The sequence below is a fragment of the Ornithodoros turicata genome, chromosome 1, assembly GCF_037126465.1.
Source record: "Ornithodoros turicata isolate Travis chromosome 1, ASM3712646v1, whole genome shotgun sequence".
NCBI lineage: Eukaryota > Metazoa > Arthropoda > Arachnida > Ixodida > Argasidae > Ornithodoros > Ornithodoros turicata.
This window is the reverse complement of record NC_088201.1, coordinates 18,546,552-18,566,079: the sequence shown is the minus strand read 5'-3', so window position 1 is coordinate 18,566,079 and position 19,528 is coordinate 18,546,552. Positions and strand designations below refer to the sequence as shown.

General features: G+C 44.2%; 2 protein-coding genes across 3 annotated transcripts; both read left to right on the top strand.

The window, feature by feature from the left end:
- The first annotated feature begins 35 nt into the window (after positions 1-35).
- Positions 36-3,130, top strand: LOC135377570 (uncharacterized). 2 transcript variants are annotated; one of them, XM_064610088.1, is made up of 4 exons: positions 36-142; positions 1,123-1,214; positions 1,816-2,021; positions 2,797-3,130. In XM_064610088.1, exons 2-4 carry the CDS (start codon positions 1,199-1,201, stop codon positions 3,055-3,057), a joined length of 483 nt encoding a protein of 160 aa, XP_064466158.1. In that variant the 5' UTR covers positions 36-142; positions 1,123-1,198; the 3' UTR covers positions 3,058-3,130. The 2 variants fall into 2 exon arrangements, with proteins under 2 accessions (XP_064466158.1, XP_064466159.1); XM_064610089.1 differs by having other exon boundaries at positions 42-142; positions 1,136-1,214.
- Positions 3,131-8,209: 5,079 nt separating this feature from the next.
- Positions 8,210-18,938, top strand: LOC135377569 (natterin-4-like). Its single transcript, XM_064610087.1, has 3 exons — positions 8,210-8,296; positions 16,322-16,533; positions 18,570-18,938. Exons 1-3 carry the CDS (start codon positions 8,248-8,250, stop codon positions 18,819-18,821), a joined length of 513 nt encoding a protein of 170 aa, XP_064466157.1. The 5' UTR covers positions 8,210-8,247; the 3' UTR covers positions 18,822-18,938.
- Positions 18,939-19,528: the final 590 nt, after the last annotated feature.

Below are 19,528 nucleotides of genomic sequence, written 5' to 3'. Positions count from 1 at the left end.
TACAGAACAGAAAAACGCCGCTAAGACACACATATGACACCTCAGTCACTGCTACAGAACTCTCGCATGATATCTTGACATAATATTCGAGGACGAGGAGGAGGAAGAATCCACGTGTACATGCGGCGACATAGTCTGAGAGGTAAGCTTCGATCCACCTTGGAATGGAATCATCATTTAACATTTAACCTACATTAAATAATAAGTTCACGCGCGAAATCCAGTCGAATGCCTCGTGAAAGCCCTTTTATTGAGCATATCAGCAAAGTCGTGCGCTAATCTTGTTCACTTGGTGAAATTCCCTTCAAAATATATAGTGTACAGGAGTTTGCAAATACCATGGTGCTATCCCAAATGCAATATTTCTGCAGACCATATGTTCATGGAGATTGCAAGAGGGACAGACTTTCTCTATGTGGGCAATAGTTTTGCATATTCCCGTGTGGGGAACATAGTCGAGACTGCAAAACTGCAGAGTACTTTCTCTTTGTATGTTCCGCATCCGATGCATTTCAAAATGAAGAATTCCCTTTTGAATCCGAGAATTAGGGCTTCTTCGCTTGAGTTTTTATTCAGCACTTCAACGTAAGACTGAATGGAAAATCACGTTATTGAAAAGGACACCATAACTCACCTAAGCGCTTCATGTTTCTTGATAATGGTATCTTCAGAATTGTGTGGCTTACAGAAAGTATATTTGAACTGGAGAAATAAGCAAACATCACCTTAAACAAGATAGTTTCCATTCATAGCAACAATGAAGACCTCATGCAGACCGAGTTTGCGCGACAACGACCTTTGGACGTGTATGATTGACAGGGGTGGTTTCCGAGTCATATATACTGGCATGAAGCTATATAGTCCACTTAAGTTGCTTCTAGAGTGCGAGTTAATGGGAGTGAACATGGACAGCGGAGCGTCCAGAGAGACCCGGCCGCCAATTTTTTCCGCAAAGTAAACTTTTCAGCGATGAAGCATACATAATTCTCTCGACCAGAGAAGTTCTCGAGTTAAGAAAAAAATCGGAGTAAAAGCTAAACTACTGTGAAAATAGGGTGACATAATAGACGCATACACCTTCGACAACACAGTAACATATTTCTTGGGGTTGTAACACATCAGACGAAACTTCCAGAGTGAAGCAGTAAAGCTCCCACTAGGTTGCTGCTGACGACTTCCAAGGACTACAAGGTATACCATGGCGCGCTACTCAGGTAAGTACTATATATATATATATATATATATATGTGTGTGTGTGTGTGTGTGTGTGTGTGTGTTTATAATGAGCGTTCATGACTGTAAGCCTAAGACTGGGCAATAGAGGCCACAGCTGAAGGTTTTCCACAAGTAATACATGAATGTTGAAGTATAAGACGTGCACTTGGAAGAAACGTACTTTTGCAACTTTTAGAACTGCAGGTGTCTGTCGTTTCGTTCAATGGCCCCTTTCATGTTATCAGCTGCTTATAACCTTGGGGAAAACCCAACATCGAGACACAACTGTTACACTGGTTCAAGTGTTTCACAATTTCCAATTAGGGAGCTGACTGTTTCAAATTTACAGTATGCACTCGTAGAGGGTTATTTGCTCGAGTTTTGGGTATGTCACACAACGATGGTATATTCTATCTTTTGTGTTAGCTGATCCGGCAAGAGAAGGCAATTATATCGCAAATGAGCCGATTGTCAGAACTAAGTTTTATGCCTGCCGAACTGAAAACATCGCACTGGCGATGTGAAAATCGCAAAGATGATACGCACTCTTAACGCAGAATATCCCGATCCCAATAGTCAACCGTCGTATAATATATACAGAGACCGACTACCTGTGCGAGTGGGAGGACTGGTGCGGTGGTGAAGTTCCTTGCACTGCTTTCATCGGCGGCGTGGACAGCGGTGAAAATATCTACATCGGCCGGGCTATGCACGGCGGCGACGTCCTCCCTGGGAAGATCGTACCATCCCACAACGTCTGCTACGTGTCGTACGAGGGACGTGAACATCCCTACCACACGTGCCAGGTCAAGCAAAATACAGATGACATTGGTGTATCCCTTAAGGGTGAACCGCATGGCACGAAAAACTGTCCGAAAACTGGCCGAACCAAAATCGGGACAGAACTTTTTTCTGTGCATCACCGCATGCTACCGAAATGCACCCCGAATTTCGGCCGAAGACTTCTGGCCTTGGGGAACACCGCCTTTCAACCCTCAATGAGATAATCCCTGTATTCATAGGGGCAGAAGTCGCACACACGGCAACAGTAAACCCTATTGCTACGTCATCGTTGCTATGGTTCTCCTTCCGGCTGAATAGCCATTGGATGCTTCTACTTTTTCGGTTAGCGTCACTTCCCATTTCGGAGGAGAAATCTGGCCAGATCGGGCCGAATTCGGCACGGAATTCTGTTCTCCGAAAAAAGTTCGGTCCCGAATTCGGTTCGGAAAGAATTCGGACGCTTTTCGGGCCATGCGGTTCACGCTTTATACATCGCCAAGCTTGCACTCTGAAAACAGAATTTCACTGTGACACGCTCAAGGCCAATGATTGCACGGAATGATATACCAATACATGACTCGTGGAAAGCGCGGGAAGTACGTAACTCCGTAAGTGTCACAAGAAGACGTACGCCCCTAGTTTTCAACGAGGTATAGAACGATGCCATTCGGGAAGTTGGCTAGGAGCATGTTATGCGGTGAAGCTCTCGCTCAAGAGTGTGGAGTCATTTTCGTTGTTTTCGAGTGCAACTTGGCCTGTCTAACATTCATTTCTGCTCTGCTTGGGATATTGGAACAGGTTCTGGTAACAATGGACGACAGCCCGTTTGGGTGGGTACCTGACTCCAACGGACGTCTGCCGCCAGGTGCTATCCAAGGTGGTCAGACAGAGGACGGCGAACCACTCTACATTGGTCGGACTTTCCACGAAGGCGCCCTCACCATTGGCAAGATCCAGTGCTCGCACGGACGTCTTTACATCCCATACGGCGGAGGCGAGCATTCTTACACCTCCTACGAAGCTCTTGTCTGTCGCACCCCAAATTGCAGGTCGTACTGATAACCGAAAAGGCTGGGACAACTTTCGAAAGCGACGGCCGAATTTAATAAACGGAGGTGTTTTCACAAACGTCTTCGTGGCCCCCTGCTGTAATGTATGATAGGATGTTGTAATTATATGTTACCTTTGGTGGATCAACTTCCTTTGGAGAGATGTTGTTTTTGTAGAAATACATGCCCCTACCTGATTCGCTCACACACGGAGACGCAGCAGTCGAAGCGAACGAACCCGAAAGAAAGCTTATGACGCGGTTGTAACGTGCACTCCTGCGGTGCGCGTGCATACTATACATTTCCTCCTACATTCTAGAATTTGATTAAGGAGTGAACAATTTGGGCAAAATAAATAGCATATATACTACTTGTGAGGTAAAGTCAACGGCGATTCTACGTATTGTGTCTGTCTTGTCTACTTCATGTTCAGTTTTCTGTTTCAAGGAAACGCTGCAAACTTGTAATCTACACCAGCTCGCTCGCAACTTCCGTGTTGAAAAGGAAGGGCGCAGAACAACCTAATAAAAATCGCTCCGTAACATTTGAAACATTTGCTGAGAGCAGTGATGGGCAAAGTACCTCAAAATTATATTTAAAGTAAAATACAAAGTACCTGGCATTATTAGTACTTCAGGTACAGTACAAAGTACCCAATTCCAAATGTATTTCACGTAAAGCACAAAGTACTAGGCAAAGTACTTCAACGTACTCATCAAGTGCATTGCCAATTTAATTTCGTGTCTTCCCATTTCGCCTATTCCCATTTCGCCTAATGCTTTTTAGCGGATTATCTAGCAATCCCTTAGGGGGTCCCATTTAGCCTAATGTATGCTGCAGACAGTCCCACTTCGCCTACTGATCCGTGTCACGTGAAAAGAAGGCGGTCCACTAGCGTGCTGCCAAAAGTCACTTTCGCATCTTCACATATAACTTTACAACCTCGTTGGTTTTATTCAAGCATAGCATTGAGTTAAATGCATTTTTTAGTACTTCCTGAAAAGTAAATGCGAGAAATCTGTTATTCTTTGTCGGGAAGTCAAAGTTATCATCTCCACATAACAACTTTATCCCTTTGCTAGTTCTATTCAAGCGTGCTGCCAAAAGTCACTTTACCTGTTATATTTCGTATCTGGGTGCGAAACTAATCAGGTCTGTCACAGGTCACGTGCACAGGGACCACGTCACGATCATCTGGTTGGTCACGGCGTACCCTTCGGCATGCCTTCGTTTTCCCTCCGCTCTATTCACGGGTGGAGTTTTCTTTCTTTCTTTCCCCTTTTTTTTTTTGAATTGAGCAAAAATTCAATAATCTGCCTCTTATTTTTGTTTATTCAAAGTCGAATTCCCTGAGCCGCACGAAAACCCTGTGTCCCTGCCAGTGATTTCGCAAAGTGGTACACTCTAAAAACTGCACTGCATAGCACTCCTGCGCCAACCGTTGCGACGAATGATAGGATTATCGCCTCTGATTCGAAGAGAGAGGGAGGCGTACGCTTTTTTGTGTCAATTATCATATATCCAAATTGACACAAAAAGGCATACGCCCCCTCTGTCTTCGAATCAGGAGCGAAAACCCTATCATACGTGGCAATAGTTTGCGCAGAGTGTGCTATGCGGTGAACTTCAGCTTTTACAGTGCAGCGGGTCCATTTCCGTGTCCAGACTGTATGGAAACTTATCTCTTTTTTACGTTAAACATTCATCCATCCATCCACTCATGAATCAACGAAAACGTTTTACTCGATAATAATCTAGTCACTTTATTATTTGTGGTATCGCACACACCTTCGTTTGCAAATGTAAAGGGTCCTTGTTTCGGACGATGTAAGGCAGCGCATTCATTTCTTGCAGACATCACTATCGGGGCGGCGCATGCAAGTAACGCCCACTTATCGACAGTCCCGTTTCGCCTAATGAGATTGCGCAGCAGTCCCAGTTCGCCTAAAGCCAGTCATCCCTCCTGCCTCTTTAATCCGATAATCCGGATTAGGCAAAATGGGAATAGGCGAAATGGGATGTAACGTTTAATTTGTATCACTTTGCATTTCACTGTTTAGTATCTGTGTCTTGCCTTTTTTTTTTCAAAACTTTAGCGAATATTCTTGACAAATGCTCTGAAGCCGTAAAGTCCTAGGTTAAGCGCTAACCAGTGAATATGAACTTCACCAGATGTCATAATTTGCAGTAACGTGTAGAGGGGTAATCAGTCAGCTGTGCTGTGATCATGCAAAATAGTATTATGCCCTTACTGGTCCAAGATCACCCGCCTAGTGTGGTGTTCGGTACTAATCCTCTGCTATAACAGGCTAGGAAATTTCAAGGGGAAAAAGTACAAGCAAACAGGGATCATATATTTCGGGGCATTCCTTGATGCTTCTTGAAATACAACATACACACTGTTAAAACAGAACTTCACCACATAGCACGCTCCTAGCCAACCATCATTCCGAATGATATCATTCTGTCTAATGATTTGTTCAAAACACGGGGGAGGCGCCTATCTGGGACAAGATAATCTGTCCCAGATAGGCGCCTCCTCCCATTTTCAACAAATCGATGCACAGAATGATATCATTCGGAATGATGGTTGGCTAGGAGCGTGCTATGTGGTGAAGTTCTGTTTTAACAGTGCAGGGTGTCCCAGAAAACGTGTCATTGAATTATAATAAAAAAACTACACCACCTAGAGTCATGCGGTCAATGGCATTTGTTCTTACTGGGTTTTTGCCACCTCCTCATGTGAATGTCGTGTAACGTAAGTTTAATTATGTAAATTTTTGCGAGCTTAAGTCGGAAATTTGCCTAGCAAAGGTCACTTTTTTACCCCACCAATGTGAAGAGCGTGTCTAATTTAGTCAAATTAATGATAATTGACAGGGATATTCAGGAGCTATCCCATCGGAAAAAATAGCCGAACATCATGCTCTACGGAGGTCGTACAGAATAGCGCACGATGAATTTTTCAGCGCAATCTTTGTCAGTCCGACGAAAGGAGGTTCGAAACCCAGCCCTCCCCGACATTGCAAAAAGAGATAAAACAGGCACGGCTTATCACGTCGGACTTTCGCTGGGATAATGCTTTCCCTCTCCCAATTTTAGGAACTGTTACTTTTTCTTCTATCACTCTGTGGGCTGGCTTCGGAACCTCCTTTCGTCGCACTAAGAGCGATTGCGCTCAAAAAGTCATCGCGCGCTATGGTCCGGTGCTCCGAAAAGCATGCTATTCGGCTATTTTTTCCGATGGGATAGCTCGTGAATATCACTGTGAATTATCATGAATTTGAGTGAATTCGGCACGCTCTTCATATTGGTGGGGTAAGAAAGTGACCTTTACTTGGCAAATTTCCGAGTTGAGTTCGCAAATATTTACATAATTAAACTTGGAGTACATGCCATTCACATTAGGAGGTGGCAAAAACCTAATAATAAATGCTCTTTACCGCATGATTCTAGGTGGCGTAGTTTTTTTATTATAATTCAATGACACGTTTTCTGGGACACCCTGTATATAACAACATGTATAACAAAAAAGTATATGAAGAAAGTAAAAAAGGATGAAGCACAATGTAAGCCTTCATTTTTATACGCAGTAATGTAATGCATGTGTCCAATTAAAAAACGTAAAATGTAAAAATGAAAGCATGTGTGTCTTTCAGAGTGTTCATCATGTAATGCAATCACACATATAAGGTGATATAAAATGATAATTAATTGCTAATGAAGGAAACAATATAAAAAAGCATAGAACCCTCCACTGGGAGTACTGAAATGACAATGGACCAAGTCATCGTACTGCTGGTCACAGTGTGCATTCCATTCGTTTTACATAATCATAGAAGCGTTGATACTTTTTCAACATTTCAAGCCTCGCAACAATAGATTTGCTTCATCAAATATGCTCTTTAAAAGCACAAAAATTAGTTTTGGTAAAATTTCATACTGGGAATCTTGGTACTCCATCCCACTAAAAGCACTAAAATGACGACAAGAAGACGAAAACTCAGAGATAGCCCTATCTGTGTGTTTTCGTCTTCTTGCTGTCATTTTAGCGCTTTTAGTAGGGTTCGTTTTTTATACACTTTTTGTGATTTTTTGTCTGCAGTCCAAGTTTGGGTACTTGAGTACTTGATGGAAAAGTACTCGGAAAAAAGTACTTGAAGTACAGTACAAAGTACACAATTTAAAATGTACTTGAAGTAAAGTACAAGTACACAGAAATGTACTTAAAGTACTACTTGAGTACTTGGTACTTCAAGTACTGCCCATCACTGGCTGAGAGTGTAACTTCATTCCGCATATTTTCCGGCTGGGCAGGGAGCTGCCTATACCTGGGCAGGAATACTCAAAATTTGTATTATAATACAAATACATAATACTTGCTAAAAAATTGTATTATAATACTAATACACAATACATTTTATTTTCAAGTATTATAATACATAATACTATTACTTCCCTGTATTACTCAAGTAATACTAGTAATACTTTTGTGCCGTGGGAGACAGTTATTAGAAAAGGAATCCCAGACATATTTCTGAAGCCACCGGTGCGGTCAGCGAAGTGACTAACTGACAGCTCTCAGGGCATTCTCTCGCGGGACGCAGGTGTGTGTATGTGTCTATAATCCCCTTTTTTCTGCCTTACTTTCTGACGCACGACCCTGGCTCCATTCTATGATATGACCCCCTAAGGGCTCCGGGTTGTTCACCCAGAGTGGAGAAGTTTATCAGAAATTTGAGTCAGCCAGCTCCTGTAACCGTCCCTTTGTTGCACGTTGAAGTGTGATCCTCTGTTGGCAGAACTAGGTCGTGTTCGTAGGACTGGAATGGTACCGAAAGCATACACGTGTAAGACCCATCACTCAAGGAGGACAGGTGATAAGTATTACGAGTTTTGCAGTAATACAATGCAAGTAATACTCGAATTTTTTTGTATTATAATACGTAATACAAATACACTTATCGGATGGGTATTATAATACGTAATACAAATACTCTAAAGTATTACAGTAACGGTATTATAATACAATGTATTTGTAATACTGGCCAGCCCTTGAGTGGTCCACGTCACCGTGTTATCCACGTCACCGTGTTATCCATGTCTTGCAAAGACATGACCAATAGGATATGACGTGTCTGCATTGATAAGGGGTTATCGCACTACTATATAACTCTCTCTATAAACGGTCCACTGTCACATGACAAGTGAGAAGCACTGCCGGGCTGAAATGTCGCACCACTACTCAAGTAAGTATAGTATGACTCTGGTAAAGGAAACGTAAGAAGCATTATTGTTTCGCTCCTTTCATTTGCGCTGACAACTTGAATAATATAGATCGTATGGGATACGGACCTTTCGGTACAGGACATTTCGGTACATGGCCATACCGCTGGAATATGGTCTTCGGCTTATTGGTTATAACAACGTGTTTTGTTTTCAATAGATTTTTTTATTAAAAATGTATGAGCTACAGACGTCCTGTTTTCACTTCTAACATCTCTGGGACGGCAGATATTCTTTGCCAGCTATTGTCACCCAAACAGCATATCTGGGACTCTTATATATTTCTAATAAAAATATGTATAAAAAAAGACACCCTGTGTAAGGAAGAGCATTACAAGGTTTTGCACGTACGAAAACATCAGTTCGTTGTCCGCTGCGTTGTTCAGTGTAAATTAAAATTACCATGACCTTTCTTTCTTTTTTTTTCTTTTTTTAACGACTTTCAACGAAAATACGTTTGCTGAAAAGTCCGGCAACCACTTCATTTCTTTTTTTACGAACATAACATTTTTGACGACCTACATTCACAACGGGCATCTGGGATGTCTTCTGTGAAAGGGAGTAGGACAAAATAAGTCAAATAAAAATGCCCGCCAACTATACCGGGGGCACTTTTTTCCGGGAACGCTTTCTCCGGGGGGGGGGGGGGTGCGGACAATTGCTCACCGGACAGTTGCTCACCGGACAATTGCTCACCAAAAACTGCTGAGGCCGGACAATTGCTCACCGCCTCTTTCACTACACTTATATTGTGATTTTATTTCGCGTTTATGGCGCTTGACTTTTTTATGTCAGCTGAACTTCTTTTTTAGCTGTGTAAGTTGCTTCAAATAGATCTAGGAATCCACCAGTGAAGAGGGTGAGGCGAGAGGTCGTCCACTTGAAGGCACACCTGGAGCGTCTTTGTCAGGATCTCCGTCCATGGGGCGTTCCTAGAGGAGTATTTCACAAGGGGGAGGGGGGGCAGCAAAGTGTTTCCAGGGGGGCAAAGCGTGCAACCACGTCACCCCCATCCCTGGAGACGGACGCTGCGGACTGTGCGGGTGTTCACAGGTTCATATTATGATGACTCTGAGAAAAAAATCATGACCTATGAATAAAGAGTGCGCAATTTTACAAAGTGACCTTGTCCCCGTCTCGGTACGCTCATGCCTGCGTCACCAGGATCTTCCAAGACACGAGACGGGGAAGATTTAAAATCACATCATTATTTAACCACTAAAATTAACGAATTTTCTATATCTGTCCAAGTCGGTTTAGCGAACGAAAGCCACATTTTAGCGCCCGTTAGACTTAGTAGGCCGGAGACGACTGAACAATACGGTGGTTAGTTTATTATTAGGTTGGTCCCAGTTCAGTGTTTGCACCGCTATGTCCAGGTTAGTCTAAGTTCGCTGTTGGCAGTTTCCCGCGCGCAACTGTGCATTGTATAGCCAGATAACATTTATTTACAGTAGTTTGTTTTGAAATGGGGATTTCGATCACTTTATTTCGAGGTACACCCAAGTTCAGCTGACAAATAAAAAGTCAAGTATATGAGCACCAAAAACGATAAACGATAAATAAAATCACATCACATAAAACCGCGAAATAAAATTACGTATAAGTGCGATGAAAGAGGCGGTGAGCAATTGTCCGGTGAGCAACTGTCCGGTGAGCAATTGTCCGGTGAGCAATTGTCCTGGATCCTATCCGGGGTCATTCTTTCCTACGCCCTTCTGGTTGACACCCGTAAGGCACTGCGAAAGGCTACTTTGCGATCATTGCAGTATGCAGATACAGGAAATTTTAGGAGAACATCTACACTCCCATCGCCACATTTACTACCATTCTTGTGTCCTGCAGAGGGAAACCCATCCAAAGGTCAAAACACAAAAGGCCAAAAAATTAAAACGGCCAACAGACGAAGGGCCCGAAAATCCAAACACCGACCTGTCTGAAGGCCGAAAAGACATTGTTCAATTTTTTCGCATAACATTTCAACATAATGTCCGTCCAAGCGCGTGTAAATTGTAAACACTCTTTTGGAACTAACCATATAAGGAAAATTTAACCTAACCTTAGCCTTGAATTTTGACTTTCGGTTTGTTCGGGGATTCGATTTTTCGGCCTTATGCATGGCTGCCCTCCAGAGGCAATGCCTGGAAATTAAAATTTTTGGCGGCGACCATACACTCTTAACTCGGTACCCTTTAGTAAAGGGTAAAAAATCGCAATATTTTACCCTCTATTTCAGAAGCTACCAGGTACCCTCTGAGCAGTACCTTTTATAAAAGTTACAAGGAAACCCACTAATTAGAGGTTACGGCCTTCAATCCAGCACCTGCCCGTAAAGGTTACGCCAACGTGCGGCTTTTTATACAGGATGTTCATTTTTATTCGCAACACAGTAGCGCTCATTTGGCAGGTGGGTTATGTGAATTTTTGCTAATTAATCGATCCGTAGTTACAAACACATGCGTCAGGAAATGTCGGAAATGTTTGTAACTACGGATGGGTTAATTTGCGAAAATTAACATAACCCACCTGTCAAATGAGCGCTGGTGTGATGCGAATAAAAACAAACACCCTGTGCGTGGGATATGGACAGACATTTACAGAACACACCAAGGTACCAAAATGAACCAGCAGAAAAGGAGATCTTGAACATATGTATATTACAAAAACAGAAGTCTGTCGAGAGGTGACACATTGTGCACAAGTGCGATTCTGATGTGAGGAGAAACCACGGTCGCTTTACCATGTATGTGGAAAAAAGAACTATCTTCTAAGTGAGAAGCAATGCATAAAAGTGCGAGGAAGCCAGCGAGTCAAAACAACTGACCTATGTTTGCTAAGCTGAACAGACCCAACGAAATGGAGAATTGCAGAAGAAAAAAATTTATTCCACATTCGTGTTGCAGAGGCGAGCGCAAATGGCAATACAGTATTACATAAAACGCACACAACCTTGAGGAATATGAGTGTACAGTAACGCAGGAGACACTACATTACTGCGTTATCAGCGACGGAGGCGCTCTGGGACGAGTTTGTGAGGTACTGCATTGCGCTGGTGACGGTATGTGAACCTGCATGTGGGATCCTGGGAACAAAAGTTTGGGCAATGAGAGTAACATTTACGGAACCATTCAAATCCGTACAAAGCACAAGGTACAAAGCAGCATAAATGCGGGAAGGCGTTCACTCCGTGATTGAGTCTTAGAATATCGTAAGAATACAACAAGTAGGAAGCTGCGAATTATATATCTCGATGCATATATCCGCAGCTCGCAAAATGCACGCCGCAATTGACTTGGCGACCAATTAAGAGCAGAAAAGTAGCAAGCGTAAGTGGCGTTCATATGCAGGACCGCAAAACGCTTGCCATAATCACAACAAACATGCGCTAAGAGCTCCTGCTATCAAAATAACGCACGTACCTAGCACAAAATGTACACTTACCCAGTGTATGAAGTGTGTGAATTAGGGCTGCGGTGGTGACGTTCGTTTTCGGTTATTTATTCTTTGCAATCTTCGCACTCACTACACTTTCCCCTGAGAACACCGAAAATATCCTTGTTTGCTAGCGACATCTAGCTTTTCCGTTGTTCCTGACGATACTATGATAAACGCGAGGAAAACCACTGATTAAAACAGATTACACTTGTTAACGGACGGACGACGAGCGTTAAGCGTTTCAAGGAAACCGCTCTCAGTGTGGATAGACCTAGACCAGGCTCGGCTACGCAGCGAAATCGGAAATCTTGGTGGTTGCGGCATTGACAATGGTTTTCCACCCTTTAGAAAGAAACATACTATCAGTATTCCAGACTGCGAACTTATAATCTGTGTTCATACAGCATTGATAACATGTAGTCGACGTATAGATGACGCTGAAACAGATAAAAAATAACAGCGTAGATTCGCAACTGTCGTCTCGAATGGGAGGCTGAAACGCGGTATTATGCTGAAAAACAGAAGGAAAACAAACGATAAGAAACTAACAAAGAAATTATCGTTGGCGATTTCGCTTAGAAGTTACAGTGTCGGAGTAGAGGGTACATTTATAAGTTACAACAAGCTGTTTTTGTTTTTTCCGAGATGTAACTTCTACTCGTGTTGTAAAGACATGACCTTGGTCGCTTTTAACCTCTAAATATACGTTACAGTGGTGTAACCTATAAGAAATCTCGAAATCTACGTCTATATAGAAGTTACATGTTTCTAAAAGTTACAATAAAAGGTACGGGTTTAAGAGTGTATAAATACATGTATCGTGCATGGGATGCTTCGAGTATTTCCCTTGGATGACATACTGAAACAACGCATTGCATGATTAATGCACAGTCTAGGTACTCGCAATTTTAGGTACTCGAAAAAGAAAAGAAACAGTCACCGTTTCATGACTAAGAAGCCGAAGACCACCTTCCAGCGGTGTGGCCGTGTATCGAAATGTCCGTGTACCGAAAGGTCCGTGTACCGAAAGGTCCGTGTACCGAAATGTCCTGTACCGAAATGTCCCGGCAAACTACCTAGCAAACTGCTTCATAAATTTTATTGCCATACAATGTAGTCAATTTTTTTTTTTTTTTTGTATTTACGAGTATGATGGCATGCTTTGCGCCAACAGTTGCTACCAATGATAGGGTTATCGCTTCTGGATAAGACTGATTCGGTGAAGCAGGTCTTTGTGTCGATTTGGATAATTGTCACAAAAAGGCTTTTCGAGTCAGAAGAGACAGCTTTATCAGTTGTGGCAATGGTTGGCGCAGACCGTGTTATAAGGTGCAGTTGTTTTTAGAGCGTGCGGCAGTTTTTGCGACAGAAACGTTAATTCGACATGGTTTGAAGCGCACACATTATGGAGTTGTCAGGGTGCACTCTTGAAAGAGATGGTAGTGGTGGTGGTACTGCTGAAACAGCTCGCCGTTGTCGACCGCACAGAGGTGGGGAATGTGCGTCCATGGCCGACTTCTAGGGGAACTGTGGAGACATACATTGTTAAAACAGAACTTCACCACATAGCACGCTCCTAGCCAACCATCATACCGAATGATATCATTCTGTGTCATGATTTCTTCAAAACAGGGAGGAGGCGCCTATCTGGGACAAGATACGTAATCTGTCCCAGATAGGTGCCTCCTCCCATTTTCACCAAATCAATGCACAGAATGATATCCCAAGCAACAGGAAAACCTTGGGCCAACCTTGGCACTGGCTTGGCCAGCCAACCTGGCCACGCTTGGCTTGTGGTTGGCCAACGCCGTCGTTTCTTGGTACGGATCTGTTCCTTGGCCAACAATTTGCCAACATTTGGCAAGCCAGTGTGTTCCCAATCTTCAACCAACTACGCAAGTAACAAACAAAGGTTGGGCCAAGCTTGGCAGTGGTCAGGCTGGCATACCTGGCCTTGGTTGGTACAGCATCGGCCAACAAGCTTGTTACTTGATACGAATCTGTTCCTTGGCCAATGACTTGCCAAGCACTGGTTAGCCTACATTGTGCCAAGATAGAGACCAAAACATTCCTTCGACGTTGCTCATTTACATACTCAATTGTCTCGCGACGTAAGGCAACGACTTACCATTCTTTGTTTGTTGCTTGTATTTCCCACCACGGACAGTGAGCACGGCATTTTAAAGCGCATAAATTGCCCACAATGGACAATGTGCGCTGCTTTTCAAAGTAAAAAAAAGAGCAAAATGCCTTGATCACTAGGACCAAAAGAGCTCGCAAAGAAAAGCAATTGCATTTCTTTCCTGAGGAAGAACTGATACTGTATATGGGGTTGCCTCGCGAACTTTCACAAATTCGAGAGCCCTGTTCACCTGATAGTCAAAATAAAGGGTGAGGTGTCCAAGTTTAATTAAATGCATTCTCAAAGAACGCTGGAATGATGAGCTGCTTGTCGTATTAGGACCCCATGAAGATGACGCCTCTGTTTCTTACTGCTTTTGATTTGAGATATTCACTTGGTCCATCGAAAGTCGAGCTTATGCACTGCTACACGATTCTGCGTTACCCTTTCCACGAGGCGACATACCGAGATTGGACCAAGGTTAGCAAGAGCTTGGCCTGCCAACCTAGCCGTGCTTGGAAAGTGCTTGGCCAACGAGCTCGTTTCTTGGTACGGATCTGTTCCTTGGCCGACGGCTTGCCAAGTATGCAGTCTGCCTACCAGTATGCAACATTACGCCAACGTTGGCTGGCCAAAGGAGTCGTTGGCCAGCTGTCATCCAACTTTTTGCCAACCGTCGGCCATCGGCCATTGCTTGCTTGGGATGGTTGGCCAGGAGCGTGCTATGTGGTGAAGTTCTGTTTTAACAGTGTACGCTCTTAGAAATGAACTTCACCACATAGCACGCTCAATAGCCAACCATTATCTCGAATGATATCGTTATCTGCCCTGATTTGCTGAAAACGGGAGGCGCACGCCATTTTTGTGACAATTATGAACAGCATAAATGTCACAAAAAAGGCGTACGCCTACCGTTTTCAACAAATCAGGGCACATAGCGACATCATTCAAGTTGATGGTTGGTTGGAGCGTGCTTTGCGGTGAAGTTCATTTTTAAGAGTGTATGTCTGATAGCGTCTGAGGAAACCCTAGAAAAACGCCACGCCCTTAAAACGGAGCTTCACCGCACAGCGCATTTCTAGCCAACCACCCCTGGTTCTCTCCCCTGATTTGCTGAAAACAGAAGGCGTACGCCCTTTTCTGACACTTCCACTCTAAAAACTGAACTTCACCGCATAGCACGCTCTGCGCCAAGCATTGCCACGAATGATAGGGTTATCGCTTCTGATACGAAGAGAGAGGGAGGCGTACGCCTTTTTGTGTCAATTTGGATATATGATAATTGACACAAAAAGGCGTACGCCTCCCTCTCTCTTCGTATCAGAAGCGATAACCCTATCGTTCGTGGCAATGGTTGGCGCAGAGCGTGCTATGCGGTGAAGTTCAGTTTTTAGAGTGTATGCAGTTATGTTAACTGTCACAAAAAGGCGTACCCCCAGCGCTTTGACAAATCAAGGGCGTTAAAGGTATGATCCTGTGCAATGATTGACCTTCAGCGTGCTATGCGGTGAAGCACAGCCGGCACCGGGTTTCGAACCCAGGTACCTCCCAGTCTCGACGTGACATGGCCAACACGCTAACAAGACGCTTTCAAAAAAGAGTGCTTGTGTGTGTGGGGGGGGGGGGGGGGGTTAAGCAGGATCGGCTCGCCGTTGTTGGCCACACAGAAATGGGCGTCGTCACGTCTATAGCAAAAAGAAAGAAAGAAAGACGGATGGAGGATGAAGAATGATCCCGTAATCACTTCTGATTTGTGGAAAGCGTGGGGCGTACGCCTTTTTGCGACAATTAAAAACCGCATAAGGTCACAAAAAGGCGCATGCCAACCACTTTCCGCAATAACGCCATCATTCTGTGCAATGATTGGGATTCAGCGTGCCTTTTGCGGAGAAGTTCTGTTCACTCTAAAAACTGAACTTCACCGCATAGCATGCTGTACGTCAACCGTTGCCACGAATAATGGGGTTATAGATCCTGATTCGAAGAGAGAGAGAGAGAGAGAGGGGGGGGGTCGTATGCCTTTTTGTGGCAATTTGGGTATAGGGTAATTACCACAATAAGGCGTACACTCTTAGAAATGAACTTCACCACATAGCACGCACCTAGCCAACCACAATCTCGAATGAAATGGTTCTTTCCCCTGATTTATTGAAAACGGGAGGCGTACGCCTTTTTTGTGACAATTATGAACAGCATAAGTGTCACAAAAAGGCGTACGCCTCCCGTTTTCAACAAATCAGGGCAGATAGCGATATCATTCGAGACGATGGTTGGCTAGGAGCGTGCTATGCGGAGAAGTTCATTTTTAAGAGTGTACGCCACCTTGTCTCTTCGGATCAGAAGCGATAAGCCCATCATTCGTTGGCGCACAGCGTGCTACGCGGTGAAGCTCCGTTTTTCAAGTGTGGGTAATACATCTCGTGACTCACAGGGACCGGCTACCGAAACCTGTGCCAGTGGGTGAACACCAGCGGTGACAATGTGCCCTACAATGCGGTAGCGGGAGGAGAGGACTCCGGTGAAGCCATCTTCATTGGTAGGGCTGACCACAGCGGCGACGTTGTTCCAGGCAAGATTGTACCCTCACACGGTGTCTGCTACGTACCGCACGCTGGACGCGAACATGCCCATCGTTCATATCAGGTAAACCATTACTAGTCTTTAATTCTTCCATAGTCATTATGGCCATTTAGGTATTTCCGTCACGTCACAGGCGAGACCGTTCCATGTTCGTACAATGCCGCACACCTGACTATAGATGAATGCTTGAGACGCTTCAGTAATTTACGCTAACACTGCCATTTCTTTCCTGACTGGGCCTGTGCCTCGGATTTCTTTTTCCACTGAATCCTTCGGCAACATTGATAACTGACGAGGAACTTCGAGAAGCTGTGCGAGAGAATTGCATAATAGAAATGTACCTGCAACGAAGAACACCTTGAAAGTGAAGGGAGCTCAGGTGGTAACTTCTATAGTTGCCACCTAGGTCAATGTAGCGTCTGATATAGGGTGTAAAAGGGCGGTAAAAGCAATTATCATATATCCAAATTGCTACAAAAAGGCCTACGCCACCTCGCTCACCGAATCAGAAGCGGTACCCCCCATCATTCGTAAATAGCAGGTAGAACTTTGCAATCTTTTAGGCATAACATATGCGACATCTATTACGTCCGGTAAAGAAGTATGTAAAGAAGTATTCCAGTAAAGATGTATGTGCATGCTGAACGGCAATACTAACTTGGGAGGTGTCCCGTAAATTATGTTCTCGGTCGAAAGGCTTCGCCGAAGACAGCTTACGCACACGCTAGCTTCGATCCACGGCCTCGAACGGTAATTGGATTTCATCGATTCCTCGGCATTTAGGTGCTCCAAATGTTCCTGTTGTACAGATGACGTTTGCCGCAGCAATACGTCTTCCTACACTGTTAAAACAGAACTTCACCACATAGCACGCTCATAGCCAACCATCATTCGGAATGATATCATTCTGTGTATTGATTTGTTGAAAATGGGGGGAGGCGCCTATCTGGGACAGATTATCTTGTCCCATATAGGCGCCTCCCCCCTGTTTTGAACAAATCAGGACACAGAATGATATTATTCGGAATGATGGTTGGCTAGGAGCGTGCTATGTGGTGAAGTTCTGTTTTAACAGTGTACACTTTTAAAACCTAACTTGACCACATGACACGCAAACCACACTCTTAAAAATGAACTTCACCGCATAGCACGCCCCTAGCCAACCATCATCTCGAATGATATCGTTATCTGCCCTGATTTGTTGAAAACGGGAGGGTACGCCTTTTTTTTCTGACACTTATGCTGTTCATAATTTCATATTATGACAATGTTGTCACATTATGACAATAATATTGGATTCATAAAAAAAAATCCGAAAAACGTACTGCGGTAAAATTTTAAGCAATTCGGATTAATCCGAAAAACTCCGCTTGGCAGATGTTGCCCCTGATAACCGGGTTATTGTTCTTGACCTCCTTTTGTGTCCTGGGTTACTTCTGACCTCGGATACCGGCCCCACAGCAACATAATAATGGTTTCCGTGACCTAGCGTTTTCTTCGGCGGTCATCTCGACCACTTGAGGGTTCACCGCCCGGGTGTTCCCCCCGTCTGTTTCTCGATGTCCTTGTCGTACACGTGAACTAAGCACTAAAATAAGCATCGAACCGAGGTCTTTTTGAAAGGGCAACTAGTTGCAGTGCTGACGACAAGATATGGGACGCAAGCGAAAGCTGCCCTGCGACTACGTCAAGCAGTACCCTGATTTCGAGGAGTTCACATCGACCCGCGATCACAATAAAGAGGTTGTCGTATGTAAGTACTGCCGCATAACAGTGAGCACTGCGCACGGAAATGGTGCATTTGGAATTACGGAACACCTCCAGTGTGCGTCGCACGAAATGTATTGTTAAGCTTGTGTCTCTTTAGTGTTGAAGCTATAAATGTGAGAACTGCATTTTTTGCTGCACAACCGTGCGAGCGTCGTCGAGTATTTTTCAGAATTTCGCATATTAACTGAGCTGTAAATCATACACTCCGAAAAACTCCGTTTTTTGGAAAAACAATAAAATCCGAAAAACATCCTCCGGTAACGGCCAGGAATAAACTCCGAACACCCGGAACCCTAATTATAATCTGTCGTTTCACCATGTTCTTGTAGGTACTGGTATCTTTAGACGAAAGCCAGTTCGACTGGAGACCGGAGTCTGGTGGTCGATTGCCTCCAGGCGCTGTACAAGGCGGCGTGACGGAGTCAGGCGAGCCGCTCTACATCGGTCGGACTTTCCACGAAGGCGCCCTCACCATTGGGAAGATCCACTGTTCGCATGGCTGTCTTTATATCCCATACGGTGGAGGCGAGCATTCTTACCCCTCCTACGAAGTACTTGTCTGTCGTACGGTTAACTTCTGAGCTGGAAGTCAACCTTTGGCGATCGAGTGTACAAATATGTAATGGTACCCTAAACAATACTGGTATGTCGGTGTAGCTCGTTGTCATCTTCATAAATTAGAAATTTTGTGTACTGTTTCCCAATGTTTTGAAGACGAATATTCTTGTTTGGCGGAACTGTGGAAAATCGAACATAAATGATACTTCAAAGGAACGCGAATGATTGTGGTGTGTGAAAGTGGATGAAAATCTGCCCATTGCTTTTTGTGTCAATTATCATATCCAAATTGACACAAAAATGCGCGCGTGCGCCCCCCCCCCCCCCCACCTCTGTCCTCGAATCAAAAGCGACAACCCTATCATTCATGGCAATGGTTGGCGCAGAGCGTGCTATGCGTTCTCTTTTTAGAGTGTGAATGACACTGTTCTCTCCGCTAACTTGCTGAAAACGTGAGACGTACGCCTTTTTGCAACACTTGCGCCAAGTACGTTAACTGCCACAAAAAGGCGTACGCACCGCGCTTTCCACACATCAGGAGTGATAACGGTATCATTCTGTGCAATCATTGGCATTCGTCATGTTTGAATATTCTTGTAATAAATACACTTTTCCCCTCCAGTCTCGTTATTTAATAGCCACACCTCGGAGTACACTCTGTCGACCTGGGGTGCTACACTCTTAGAAATGAACTTCACCACATAGCACGCTCCTAGCCAACCATCATCCC